Source organism: Grampus griseus (assembly GCF_964374135.1).
Source record: "Grampus griseus genome assembly, chromosome: 9".
In the NCBI taxonomy this organism is placed as follows: Eukaryota; Metazoa; Chordata; class Mammalia; order Artiodactyla; family Delphinidae; genus Grampus; species Grampus griseus.
In genome coordinates this window covers 85,617,317-85,632,729 of record NC_139003.1, presented here as the reverse complement: position 1 = coordinate 85,632,729, position 15,413 = coordinate 85,617,317, and the positions used below count along the sequence as shown (strand labels likewise).

The 15,413-nt window shown below is 40.3% G+C and overlaps 1 protein-coding gene across 1 annotated transcript in view; it reads left to right on the top strand.

Annotated features, from left to right (window-relative positions):
* The window catches only part of FBXL13 (F-box and leucine rich repeat protein 13), a gene marked incomplete at both ends in the record, with an annotated part of 180,714 nt that overhangs the window by 4,292 nt on the left and 161,009 nt on the right, over positions 1 to 15,413 (top strand). Inside the window, 2 exon segments of the mRNA XM_082661714.1 lie at positions 11,450 to 11,553; positions 12,468 to 12,558. Of these exon segments, the coding sequence (XP_082517840.1) occupies positions 11,450 to 11,553; positions 12,468 to 12,558 (195 nt within the window).

Below are 15,413 nucleotides of genomic sequence, written 5' to 3'. Positions count from 1 at the left end.
CATGGCTGCTCATAATGTATGTAGCTAGGGATGGATGAAATGACAGGCTTGATTTGGCTGTGCAGTCATTTTCTGTTAGCTTGCTGTATCAATTATTCATTTATGTGTAACACAACTGCAAAACTTCATGGCCTAAAACAACATGGCTCATTTAGTCTGCTCAAAAGTCTGAAATTCTTGCAAGGTTTTTTAGGGAGAGCTTGTCTCTGCTCCATGTGGTACCATCCAGGGTGGATCAGCAGAGGGTTAAAGATCCACTTTTAAGATGGTTCACTCACATGCCTCGCAAGTTGGTGTCAGATGTTGGCTGGGAGTTCAGTTAGGTCTGTGAACCAGGAGGCTTGGTTCCTCCATATGGGCCTCTCCATGGGCTGCTTGGACTTCCTCACAGTATGGTGGCTGAGTTCTAAGTGCAGGTGTCCCCAGAGAGAACTAGGTAGAAGTTATATCACCATTTATGACCTAGGCTTGGAAGTGAACATAACATTATTTTCACCTAGATTCAAGAGGAGGGGAACATATACCCCACTTCTTGATGGGAAGTGTATCAAAGTCACATTGCAAAAAGAGCTCATGGGATGGGATATATTGTTATGGCCATTTAAGGAAATACAATCAGCTATATACCTGGCTTGTTCATTCAAGGGGAATCTGGGATCAAGTTGGATCTCAAAGTATTATCTGAACGAACAAGATGTGGATTACAACACTATCACCCAGTAAGTGGGTCTCAATTCTTCTATAAATATCCCTTCTTTCTTTTCTATGTTCCCGAGGAGCAGATGTATACTGGACATTAACAAGTTGCCTACACAACATCTACTTCCCTCTTCCTAATATTTCTTACACTCTTATTCCATAAACTACCTCTTCCCCATATAGCCCATATGCTTCAGGGAAACTGACTATCCCTATCTCTGGGGTTGGACCCTAATTGGCTTATGACAACCAGCGCATTCAAGTTCCCTGGCCACAATGTTTGTGACTATGACGGGTGGTGGTGAGGATTGTGGGAGAGGGCAAGATGTGACCTAAACCAGTTTAGATCAGGTTGCTTGGTTGGAATGCTGGGACAGAGATATAGCATCTCTGGATGTTTGTGGGGAAGCATGTAGCCCTGGGAGCCATTGCCAATTCTCCTGTGTCCACAAGGAAAGATGGTTTTAGGGTGAGCAGATTCTGAGGAAGGTAGAGTCAGGAAATGGAAAGAAATCAGGCCTCTAGTGACATCAGTTAGTCACTGGGTTAAATTCATCCAAGGCATGATCTACCTTTAGAATTTCTAGTGTAGGAGCCAATAAACTCCATGTTTAGTTGAGGTTTATTACTTGAACCCTAAAGTGTGTGAAGCAATACAAGGGGATTATCTATTATTACGAGATTGCCTAGGTTTGATTCTTGGCTTTGCCAATTACTAATTGTGTGACTTTGAGCAAGTTTCTAAATCTCTCTGCCTCAGTTTTCTGTGTAGTGAGATTCCAGTTGGATGAGAGACAGGCCTTTATAGTTTCTGGAGTGGGAGAAAGCAATTGTGAATGGGAAGAACGGGAAAAGAAAATCACAAAGTATGTCCTGAGGCAAATCAGGTTCTGGAAAGAATACATGGGAAAGGTGAGGATCTGGAAATGGAGTCCTTTATACTATTCACCCTCACATATCCCTTGGAAAGCCTTTGTGGGCTTCTAGAGGTTTGCACACCAGCCTAAAATCTGCTGGATTTTATGTTCAATTCAAGTTAGGTTTTTTTTTAACAACAGATTAGGCTCTGGACACCAGCCAGCCTTTTTTTCTTGGAGGGGATGGCAAGAGTGGTCAGCTAAGAAGGTTACATTTGACCATTTCATCAGCAAGCATTTGCCGGGCATCTACCATGTGCTAGTAGAAAACAGATTCAACCATTTGCAGCTATGACTCTGAAGCTGTCTCTAGCTCAAACTTTCTCCTGAGTGCTCTGTGCATTATCCCTTTGGGTGTCCTACAGACACATTAAAGAAGTGAAAAGAAATAGGCGAAGTTAATTTTAACAAGAGATTTTCTACCAACCAATCTATCCAGGCTATAATCATTTCAACATGGACTCAATATAAAATTATATTAAGTCTTCAGAATTGAGTGTGTATTTTACACTTGCAGCACATCTCACTTTGGACTAGCCACATCTGAAGTGCTCAATAGCCACATGAAACTGGTAGCTGCCATATTAGTGCAGGTCTGGAATGCATTAACATATTTAATAAGCCAGAGAAAATTACCTTTGACCCAGATATGATCATTGTGTCTTTGAGAAGGTTGTTGTTTTCACAGGCACCAAGCTTCTGGAACTTCAGGAAGAGTCTGAGTGGCACAGGGAGGGTGGAGTGGCTGTCTAGTCAGGTTGGTCACCTGCAATCAGTGTCACACATGGGACAGTTGTTCTCACATGCACCGAAATAAATTGATACCTATTTTCAAATCTTCAGGAATCACAGTGATTAGTTTCATATTGTGAAAAATGAACAAAGTGATATGAACATGCTATAGACTGAACGTTTATGTCTCCCCAAAATTCATATGTTAAAACCCAATCTCCAATGTGATGGTATTAGGAGGTGGGGCCTTTGGGAGGTGATTAGGTCATGAGGGTGGAGCCCTCATGGACGGGGTTAGAATACTTACGATGAAGACTCCAGAGAGCTCCATTGCTCCTTTCATCATGTAAAGGCACTGTCAGAAGATGGCCATCTATGAACCAGGAAGTGGTGCTCACCAGACACAGAATCTTCCTGCACTTTGATCTTGGACTTCCCAGTCTCTAAAACTGTGAGAAATAAGTTTCTGTTGTTTATTAGTCCCCCAGTCTATGGTGTTCTGTAATAGGAGTCCAAATGGACTAAGACAGAGAGTAAGTCATGGACTAACTGCTGCCATGGCTTGTCTCAAACCACAAAACCTTTTAAATCCTTAGCTGAGAAAGACTCCAGGGGAGACTTCGGGAGACATGAGTAGAGATTCAACAGGCGGCCCTGCTATCTTTCTGAATTCTACCATCCCTTTGAGATTCTCTCTTTGGTTACTGTTATATCTTGCATCCTTATCTAAATAAAGCCTGTCCCCAAAAATGACATATCGAATGTATAGAAAATCATAGATGGCTAGTATGTTGGTTGGCTTGGACTGCTATAATAAAATACCATAGACTGGGTGGCTTAAATAACAAAAATTTATTTTCTCAGTTCTGGAGGCTGCAAGTCTAAGATCAGGGTGCCAGCATGGCTGAGCTCTGTTGATGGCTCCCTTCCTAGCTTGCAGATGGCTGCCTTCTCACTGTGTCCTCACTTGGCAGAGAAAGAAAGAGAGCAAGCTGTTTGGTGTCTCTTTATATGAGGGTGCTAATCCCATTGTGAGGATCCTACCCTCATGACCTCATCTAAACCTAATTATCTCCCAAAGGCCCCATCTCCAAATACCATCACATTGGGGAATAGAGTTTCAAAATATGAATTTTTTAAAAATAAATTTATTTAGTTATTTCTGGCTGCATTTGGTCTTCATTGCTGCATGCAGGCTTTCTGTAGTTGCAGCGAACGGGGGCTACTCTTTATTGCAGTGGCTTTTCTTGTTGTGGAGCATGGGCTCTAGGTGTGCCGCCTTCAGTAGTTGTGGCTCATGGGCTAAGTAGTTGTGGCTCACGGGCTCTAGAGCACAGGCTCAGTAGTAGTGGCGCACGGGCTCAGTTGCTCCATGGCATGTGGGATCTTCCCAGACCACGGCTTGAACCCGTGTCCCCTGCACTGGCAGGTGGATTCTTAACCACTGAGCCACGAGGGAAGCCCCTCAATATATGAATTTTGCAGGGACACGGTTCAGTCTATAGCAGCTAGTAAATGTAAGAAAACTAATTTAACTGCACTGAAAAAATGAAATGTAGATGAAAATGAATTATTTTCATCAAATCAACAAATATAAAAATGTTTTAATTCTCAGTGTTGGCAAGGTGAATGGGACACTCCCATTGGCTATCAATGAAAGTATAAACTGATAATATCTTTTTAGAAAAGCAATTTTGAGAAATGTATGAAGATCTTCAAAATACACATTTTGATTCTATTTCTAAGGAAATAGAGGTGAAGATATGTACATTTCATCATTAGTAGTGAAAATATGTATATCATATAATTTTTAATAAAGGGAAAAAGTTAAAAACACCTAAATGTCCAGCCATTTATAAATTGTAAACATTTATGGTATAATTTTATGCAATAGGTTATCAACCAACCTCAATACATGATGTTTTGAAGAATTTTTGGTGGCATGGAAAAATGTTCGCAATGTAATAACTAGCCAGGAATAAAAAAAAGGTATATGTAGGTACTTCCCTGGTGGCACAGTGGTTAAGAATCCTCCTGCCAAAGCAGGGGACACGGGTTCGAACCCTTGTCCAGGAAGATCCTACATGCCGCGGAGCAACTAAGCCCGTGCGCCACAACTACTGAGCCTGCGCTCTAGAGCCCACGAGCCACAACTACTGAGCCCGCATGCCGCAGCTACTGAAGCTGGCGTGCCTAGAGCCCATGCTCTACAACAAAGAGAAGCCACTGCAATGAGAAGCCCATGCACTGCGATGAAGAGTAGCCCCCGCTCACCACAACTAGAGAAAGCCCGCACGCAGCAGTGAAGACCCAACGCAGCCAAAAATAAAATAAATAAATGTATTTAAAAAAAAACTGTAGTATGATCCTAATTTTAATTTTATAAAAATATATGTATTGAGGAAAGACTGAAATTAAAATTTTTATTAGAGGCTATTTCTGGTTGTCAGGATGATGGTTGCTTTTTATTTTCTTTGTATTTTTTTTCAACTTTCCAAATTACATAGAACATATATATTTTTATAATCAGAAAAAGTTCATATATTTAAACAAAATAATGAAAACAGGCTTATGTGTAGGGAAAAGTGCCTCCTTTTTTGCTTTCCCATACTATCATCAAGTGAAATTTATTGATGGGGAATTAGAAAAAAAACATACAAAGAAAGCATAGGAAGCATAAAAACACTCATTGCTGGCAAGTGCCAGTTTCTCAGTCTAGGAAACCAGCTGGCTGGCCAGTTTGCAGGCCTGTGTCTGGTCTCCCTGGGACGAGAGCCCTTTTCCTCTGGCTGCCGTGCCAGCTGAGGTCTCCTGGACACCCTCTTTCCTAGATGGGTCAGCCTCTTTTCCTGCTTACGATGGCACTTCCATAAAATCTTCTCACTCTGCTTTCACGTAGGCCTGTGTGTGACTAATTGCATACTGATAGATTTCCAAAGTTTTTTTTTCTTTTTTAGCAGAATCCCAGGGTTCTAAGGATGCCTATGGGGGATGCTTTAGAGGTTAAGAAAGGATCTAGATTATATTTGGGGATTCCCATGAGTTTGGGGTTTTTTTTAAGATTTTTTTTTTCTGATTTAAAAAACAAAATTTGAAACCACTGTGATCAGTCACAGGAAATAATCTCTTCCTTCATGGTTCATGTCCTCCATGTTGCAGCAAGTGAGTAGACCTCATAGACCATCAGCACCTAGCACAGTGTCATGCAACCTAGGTGTATTATTTATACAACAGATATAAACATAGAGACAGTTTTTTAGACCTTGGAGTCAAGTATTGTTTTAAACTTTAATTTTAGATTTGAAAAAAAAAGTGAACTAAATGATCAAAGATTTGGGCAATAAATTATTTACTTTCTATATATTCTAAGATTTGGCAAAAGTATATTTCAGAAATTCAAAGTTTTTTAAAAAAAACTATCTACATGTAGACACTGAGAGCCTGCGCCTCGATACAGTTGTGGGGAAACTGAATATTGCCTTCTAATTCTTCACTCTCACTATATTCATTGTTTCTCTCTCTGAGAACTCTGAAATACTCATCCCACCACCGTTGGAATCTCCTTCCTTGGAGATATTCCTTCCAAAAGACATCTATATTTTAAAAGCTATCACTAAGCTAGGAGTCCATACAATGAAGCCCTATTGGTAGAATATCAAACAGTAAGTTATCAGAAGTATTTAGAAATCTGTTTCTCTTTCAATTTTCTACATACTAGGCAGAAGTCAGCACACTGTCTACAAACAAGGCCTGCCCCATAGGGACCAAAGATGGGCAAGATCTTAAGGGTATAATGTCTACAAAACTCTTTAGCCCCTACATATAAAGATTGCATCTGCGAGTGTGAGAAAGTGTTAGCTCAGGTTTCGGTTTAACAACTAGGAAAGATTAAAGGAGTCTGCAAAACTAGATCTGCCCAGCAGAGGGCATGTTTAAGTTACAAACCATGATCTTTATGCAAAGTTTTCTATTTTTAGAAATTAATAAATAAATACATGTTTTTAAAAATTCTTATGCAGTTTTTATGCTTTGTGTTTCTTTCATGATTAAGTTTCCAATCTGTATTTTAAAAAAACGTATTTATTTCTAAATCACATAGACTCTACTATCAGAAGTATTTTTAGAGACTAATAGCTGCAAATACTTGCCAGAAATGCAAGAATCAGGAATTACTAAATATATGAGCAAGAGACCACAAGCTTATGTAGATGAGAAGGAACTGGTCACACTAACTCATTTTGCTGGACCCTGGGACTAGAAGGTTGTGGCTTCCCCTGAGAGCAGTTATGTTTGCTGTGTTCCCTTAGCCCAGCTAGCCAGTTTATAGATGCAGTTCCAGAGGAAAACCCATGGTACACTTAAACAACCCAAAGGCATATGACAACCCAAAGGCTTATTATTTCTTCAGTAACAATTCACCTACTCATCTAGGGATTACATGGCTGGTGACCACCTCCCTGTTGGGCCAGGCACAATCCCACAGGTATTAGGATCCTGCTTTTACTGTCTTGCTCTCACTTCATAGAGACCTCGTCTCCTCTCCTGTCCAGTCTGCCTTAAAACCCCTCAAGTTCTGGCCTTGGGGGCATCTTCCTGTCCCTGGGGTCCCTCCTTAATGGCTAAATCCAGTTGATCCCTTTCGATAATCTTCAATATGTTTTTAGTTATAGAGTTTCTAAAATAAAAATTTGGCACCCTCTATTTAAATGTTGACAAGACACAGAACCCCCTTTATTTACAAATTTTTAACTTACTAACCTCCATAGAAAAACATTAAGACACTCCTAGAACTACAGTATGCCAACACCGTCTCTACTACAGATGGGGATGGTGAGCATTTCTGAGATGGCACTTTGGACTTGTTTTGGGGGTTGGAGGGTAGGGAGGTTGAAGGGACTTTGGACAATGTTTAGAAACTTAAGTCTCTTCCTAAGTAAAGGGGTTTCTGTAACTATATGGTGCTGACATTGCAATTTTAAAAGCAATCTCATCTGGGAAAAAAACAAGGTGTAAACTATATGATTACCGTCTACTTGAAAGAAGAATGTGTTTGGGGGTTGGCATATGAATAAAATATTTTGGAAGAGATAACGTGAAAAAAAACCTCTCAAGTTCTGGAGAAAGATACACGTGCACACAATTTTGTTTGAGTGCATGGTATGGGCCAGGAGGGAGTCCGAGGTTTGTAGTTTAAAAACATGTTGGCTCTGTGAATCACTTGGCCCTTCTCTGCCTCATCTGTGAAATCCAGAAGCAAGAATATACCCTCTAAAAGTCGAGGTCAACCCTAGAGGGATCTTGGAAACACACTGAGCTGCGACTCTCTGCTGTATGGCCATCTGTGACCTTGGCCATGTGATTGATCTTGCAGGGGTTTGATCATGAATGACCTATTGTGTCTAGAGGAGGATCCAGTCCTGGGTCCCGGTATGGAATTCTGACGTCGTCACAGAGTGACTCTGCCTGCTTCTCTTTTACATTTATCCTCCATTCCAGTCAAACTGGTTTGTGCCCCTGAGGTTTTGTTCTTGCCAAGAGGAAGACCCTTGCCCTCTCCTTACCAGTTGAAAGTTTCTCCAACTGCTGAGGACCCCACAAGCATTTGGTAATCACTTTTATCTCTGCCCTCATGAAGCAATTATCTTCTATATTGCTATTTAGGCCCTTAGCATTTTTCCTATGTTTATCTGAGTATCTAAAAAGATAAACAAGACTTGCTCTCTCAAGTGTCTTATATCTACCCATAGTTCTAATATACAGTTCCTACCTTGCCATTTATATTTAAACTATTGTTCTATCAACTTCTCTCTCCTAACCATTTCTCTCTCCTAACCAAGACCAAATGCATTGGTCTTAATCTCTTCCAATAGACTTGGTATAAAGTCTCTCTTTCTCTGTCATTACACTGGCCTTTGAATGGTACAAGGGAATATTTAAAAATTTATTTTCTCTTTGTCCAAGTCTTTTCCTGTAATGGAAGTGATAATTAGCAGTGGAATGGTTTAAAAAATGATGATGGCTTGCTATCATTATTATCTATTGAGTACTTATTTTGTGCTAGGAAACAATTCCAAGTACTTTACATATATTAATTCATTTAATTATCATGATAGCCCTATGATATATATACCTTTATTATCCCATGTATGGTTAAGGAAACAGAAGCACAAGAGAAGTAGCTTGTACCAGAAAATTACAGATCCAGGAGTTAAACCCAGAGGACTCCATTCACTGCATTATCTTGCTTCTTGTAAGATGGGTAGTACTGAAAAGGAGTAGAAACAACCGTCTTGGATAAACCCTTCTTTGTCCTCAGTACCCAGACATTTTTCAGAATATTTGAGAAATATTCTGGACTGAGATTAGGGAGGCAGAGGCAAAGAAAGTGGAGGATTGCACAATTGTTTTATGAATTTACAAGACTGAGAAAGCCAAGTAAGTCATGGTCTTTTTTTTGTCCTTGACCATGTAAGTTTTTACTAAGAAGGCTAGCAATAATAAAGCCCTACTCATCGTTTTTTGAGAGTCAAACATTCATTTTGCAGGCATCTTTGCATATTTTGTCTCTCCTTATAAAGACCAAGCTAATGGTTTTATAGCAGAAAAAAAAATCTATTGATTCACTAACTATGCTTTCATATTTGCATGGAGCTATGCACTGTTCACACATTAAGATGTGAAACCCCAGGATATTTTATTTTGCCCAGTAGGAAACTATGAACAGTGAGATTTGTTATGCAAAAAGTGAACATTTGAACAATGCTAGTTCCATATGACTTTATTAGCACTCCATAGACTTATCCTTTCAACTTGATTTGATTTCTGCGGGATAACTTTTCAGGAAAAGTAGTTTTCTGATCTGTGGAGCTTGGAAATATAAAGAAATAAGCAACTTCTCATATTCATTTATCAGATCCCAATTTTCTCAATAATTTACTTTAAAGCTGAATTCCAGTAAGGCTTCAGTGTGATAGGAATCAACTGGGGAGACAATCAAAATGCAGGTTCCTAGACCTCATCCTCTGAGACCAATTCATTCCCCAGGTTATTCTGCTGCAGATGTCCTCTGGGTACCAGACTAGGATCAAGGGGAGAATGTGGAGTAGGGAGTAGAGAAACTCAGTACTATAGTGATTGAGGCACAGAAGGGCTAGAAAGCAGATGGGCTTTTCATCAGGGCTATTTAGGGAGCTGTCTGAAGTCTAGACTCCAGGGAATAGACAACTTCAGCCCTTAGGTAATAGAAGACTATTCAAATCCAGCTTGACAACTTTGGTGAGAACACTGATCTCCCGTATCACTATATTCTTTAGGTCTGGTGGAGAAGGAAATTAGTCTGCAGATGGCTGAGTGCTCACTGTAAGCAGCTGGGGTGGGGCTACATCGGAGGCAGAGCTGGGAAGGGAGAGACATCGAGGTCTTACCCTTTGGCCATAGCCCTAGGGGCTAGGTTCCCAGCCCGCAGGTTGCACACTAAGGTGGGGGGGAGGGGGGGGGACATGGAGCTACTGCAAATGGGAAAATGTGTTGTGCAGGTTCAGTCAGGAGAATTATGCTCTTATGTGGAGGAACACTATGAGAACTGCTGAGAGTCTAAAACCCAGGACCCCCAGGCCTGGATCTGTTGACACTTGGCTCATGGAGGTAAGTGGGAAGAACTCTGCATGACTCAGAGGTGGAATTATTTTGTTCATGAGACAGAGGAGTAGGAAAAAAGCCAGCAAGAGGAGGCCCTATGTGGAGGAAGGGCCAAAGAGAGAGCCTCACCCGCTATACACACATACACATCCCCACACCTGTACCAGGAGACCCACCAGTGAACCAAAGAGAAATGTCTAAGCACTCCAGGTGGTTGCTGTGGGATGTGTGCTGTAACTCTTTTTCTCTGTCTCTAATGGAGAGGTATTCAATATATGACTCACCAATACTTCTTTTTTTTTTTTTTGGTTTTTTTTTTTGCGGTACGCAGGCCTCTCCTGTTACGGAGCACAGGCTCCGGACGCGCAGGCTCAGCGGCCATGGCTCACGGACCCAGCCGCTCCGCGGCATGTGGGATCTTCCCGGACCGGGGCACAAACCCGCAACCCCTGCATCGGCAGGCGGACTCTCAACCACTGCGCCACCTGGGAAGCCCCACCAATACATTTTTAAAATTTACTTTATTTTATTTACTTATTTTTGGCTGCATTGGGTCTTCGTTGCTGTGTGTGGAACATATATATATATATACACACACACATATATATACATATATATGTATATATATATGGAGCGTTCTTTCCCTCCACCCATTAAAATCACTGATTCAATTTCCATTATATATATATAATGGAAAATAACTCAGCCATAAGAAAAGAATGAAATAATGCCATTTGCAGCAACATGATGGACCTAGAGATTATCTTACTAAGTGAAGTAAGCCAGAAAGAGAAAGACAAATACCATATGATATCACTTATATGTGGAATCTAAAATATGATACAAATGAACTTATTTACAAAACAGAAACAGACACAGAAAACAAACTTATGGTTACCAAAGGGAAAAGGAGGAGGGGGAAAAGATAAATTAGGAGTTTGGGATTAGCAGATACAAACTACTATATATAAAAAAGATAAACAACAAGGTCCTAATGTATAGCACAGGGAATTATATTCAATATCCTATAATAAACCATAATGAAAAAGATTATATCTATATCTGAATCACTTTTCTGTACACCAGAAACTAACACAACATTGTAAATCAACTATACTTCAATAAAAAAGGAGTTCCTCATATTTAAAAATGGTAGAAACCATTGATCTAAGGTAATCACAACTATTTCTTCAATTGGACTGTCCCTTCCTGGACCAGGGATCTAACCCGTGACCCCTCACATAATGCAACAACTCGCCATTTACAACGGAATTTTTTTTAAGAGTAAAGGTAAACTGCATGTTGCTCTGGTTATTTGGTAACATTGAATAAACACAGAGGGGTATCTATAAAGCACATTTAGTTTAGAAACTGTCACATTATTTGACTTTGTCTGACAGAAAGTCTCTTGCTTAGTAAGAACATGTAAATCCAGAAACACTGATTCCATTTCATTTTCCCAGGCTCTGTTATGTGGTCTACTTGTTACATGTCCTGAGGATCCCCTGAGGTATTTAGAGAAAATGATCACTGCTGTAATGGAAAATGGTCTTGAAAGTCTTCTCTGGTAAGTATTGTTTTGATTTATGGTAGGGAGATATTTTATTTTGAAGGTAAAACACTCATTGTATACTATCAAAAAAGGTCTTGCTAATGAATGTTTCCAATCTTAAGATTGTCCAAGAATCCCTCCATAGGCATATATATATATATATATATATATATATATAAAATCATCATGATTGTTTATTGAGCTAGGACATTTAGTTACCCCAAGTAGTTTTCACTCTGTTATTATTTTTTTTTAAATTTATTTATTTATTTATTTATTTTTGGCTGTGTTGGGTCTTCGTTGCTGCACGTGGGCTTTCTCTAGTTGCAGAGAGCGGTGGGTATTCTTCCTTGCGGTGCACGGGTTTCTCATTGTGGTGGCTTCTCTTGTTGCTGAGCACAGGCTCTAGGCGTGTGGGCTTCAGTAGCTGTGGCTCGCGGGCTCTGGAGTGCAGGCTCAGTAGTTGTGGCGCATGGGCTTAGCTGCTCCGGGCATGTGGGATCTTCCTGGACCAGGGATCTAACCCGTGATCCCTGCATTGGCAGGCGGATTCTTAACCACTGCGCCACCAGGGAAGTTCCCCTCCATTGGCTTTTAAGTCCCCCAAACTTCAATAGGAAAAATTTCTCCACTGGTTCTTAAGTGAGAAACATAGCACACTCTCATCAACAACGTGTGCTCATAGGACAGTTTATTTCAAGTTGAGGATGAGGACAGGATGAGGATGCTTCTTGGGGAGCACAGCAGAATCCTGAGGGGGGAGTGGTTTGAAAAAGCCCTCCAGGTGATTCTGACATGCCTCTCCCAAGGGGAAGTGTTTTTCCTTCCCTTCCCTTCCCCTTCACCCATTAAAATCACTGATTTAATTATGGAACTAATTACTATGAAATGAAATTAATTTTTGACTGCATTTTATGATTTTATTAAAGGGATATGTGCATTGATCCATCAATGAAACCCAAAATTCGGAGACTGTTGGAAACTTACGTGGAACAACTTTTTGGACTGGATGATCAGCTGGTAAGTATTATTAAACAAACACTCTACACTATACATCTTAAGTTTGGACGGAAGCTCTCAAAAAGATTTTAGATTTCACGAGAGGTGTGAGGTCACACTGTTTTTGGAATTGGGGCCACTCAGAAACGTGAAAGAACATCACATACACATATACAAACATCCCACCCCACCCCCCTACACACATATGCACAAAGCCACACTCATAGAAACCTCCCCAAATTTCCAAGAAGCATTTGGACAGGCAGTTATTCTCTCTCTTTCTGACAAAATCTCTCTACTAAATCTCCCCCTTTCTCCTTCTCCTCCTCTCTTGTATCTTTATAATGACAAAAATAGCATTATGGAAAGCTTTAAAGGAGGATATTTTCTTTCCGTTCTAATCTACTTCCTCTGTATTCCACGCCCCCTCCATTCTCTCTGCCATCTGCCTGGGAATTATGCTCACAAAGATATGGCCGAAACATTAATGAGACCTAACTTAAAAACCAGACCAAGTTAATGAAAGGAACAACCAGCTCCAACAGCTGGTTTTGATCCTGTAAAGAGGGGAAGGAAGTAATTCAGAATATGGAGACTTTCAGAACAAAGACTGTGCACCTGAGAGAAGCTAAAACAGCAAAAGGCATGTGGGGAGAGAAAGGGCAACACGAATTAGACGTGTGTGGGACCATGTGTCATACCTCTAGATCCCAGGCTGGTGTCTCAGTGAGCACAGGCAGGGCTAGTTGCTGGTGACGTCAGGCACTGAAAAGTAGAATCAAAGCCATGGTCACGGTGGGTGCTGAGAGCCAGGAACAAGGTGAAGCATCATTTAGAAGGATGGGTGGAGAGTAACACCAGATCCTAATCAGTGATCTACAACAGAGAGACAGAAATAGAGGGATGGGATATTTCTGCCAAGCCTGGGATGATTCAGAGGCACCAATACACTGGGAAGAACCCATATGTTTGATCATAGTTGATCTGCATCATGGTGTGTGGGTGTCTTAAAGACTTTATCAACCACAGAATTTTGATCCACTATGGAGTGCAGATATCTGCAAACTGTGTTCTTGGAGGTGTTTGGGGGCAACCTCAGGAGCTGGGGAGAGAAGACCCAGGGGGATGGGACCCAGGGGATGGGATTCTTGGTCCTCTCCTCCCCACCCCTTATCCTCTAGAACAGTACTGCACTGAGTATAATGTCACATGAAAAAACGCTTGAAAACCATTGCTATAAGATACTAAAATTATTAAAAACCACTGATCTAGAGGGGTAAATATTATCAATATTTTGAAAATGACCTTATAAAATACAATCAGATTGTGTCCAATGTCTAGCTAGAAGCCCATAGAGAATCTTTACAAATTTGCACAGAATTCTGAGACACTGTAGCTACTTCAAATCTAAAGTTTTATTTGAAAAGGAATTCATAGAGATATTTCATGACATTAAAAGCACAAAATATTGGAAGCTGATCCAGATTTAGAAAAGAGTATGACAATTCACCAAGGCATAGAAAGGCTGCCCACTTCATAAGTTAGAAAAAACAGAAAATAGATGTGACTTCGCAAACTGTAAATCTCTAGGTGCCTAGGATTGCTTAGAGAGCTCAACCTAGGCTGGATAGACAATTCATTTCTCTTTCACCCTCAGAGAAAAACGAAGGTTTTTTTTCCCCCACAAAGACATAAAACACTTTAATCCTCAATGTTTCTAATATTTTAAATTATAGTATACTAAATAAACATAGCTTTGCTCCCCCCCCATTTTTCTTTCCTATAGTTATAACTGCCAGTCAGAGTTTTTAATGGTTTGATAAAATATTTTACAGATCACAAACAATTGTAATTTTCCCCATGGATTATTAAGATTGCTTTGCATGGTTTCAGCATGCAGTCATTTTTATGGCCTCACGCTATGAAGTCCTCCACAGCAAGGACATGTCTATTTATAAATATGTATTTGTTTCTATTTGTGCAAACAGAGAAGATTGAATACAAGAAACTGTAAGCCAAACAGTTACAAAAAAAAAAAAAAAGAGAAACTGCTCTCATGACAGTAGACAGAAAGACAGTTTAACTGTGTGTTCCAAGATTAAAGAATCAACCATTGTAAGGAGGAAACTAAATTCACAGACTTGATTCTCATTTCTTAGGAAATGAAATCTCCAGGTGGGCCTACTAATTACAAGAAGAAAAGGCATCTGTAACATTAAAAACATCTTTTTATTACAGAAGAATTTAAATATGACTCAAAAGTAGAGAGAATATATAATGATCCCCCTTCATTCAGCTTAAACAATAATCAACATTTTGCCAATCTTGTTAATTATTCTCCCCTCCCCCGTTTTGCTGGAGTATTAGAAAGTAAATCCCAGGAATTGTATTACTTTACCAATAAATACTTCAGTGTTCATCTTTAACAACAAATGGTGTTTTTAGAGAACGTAGCACAGTGCAATTGTCTGTAAAATATAATGAAATGAGCAATAATTCCTGAATGTCATCTAGTGATGATCACATTCAGATATATATAGACTCCATATTCAGTCCATATTTGGGTTTTCCAAATTGCCTCGAAAATGCCTTTTCACATATGGCTCTGTTAAGTTGAAATCCATACAGGGTCCGCACATTACACTTGGTTTGTTATGTATCTAATGTCTCTTGTCATCTGCAATATTTCTCTTTCTTCTTTTTTTTTTTTTTTGCTGTATGAGGGTCTCTCACAGTTGTGGCCTCTCCCGTTGCGGAGCACAGGCTCCGGACGCACAGGCTCAGCGGCCATGGCTCACGGGCTCAGCCGCTCCGCGGCATGTGGGATTCTCCCAGACCAGGGCACGAACCCGTGTCCCCTGCATCGGCAGGCGGAC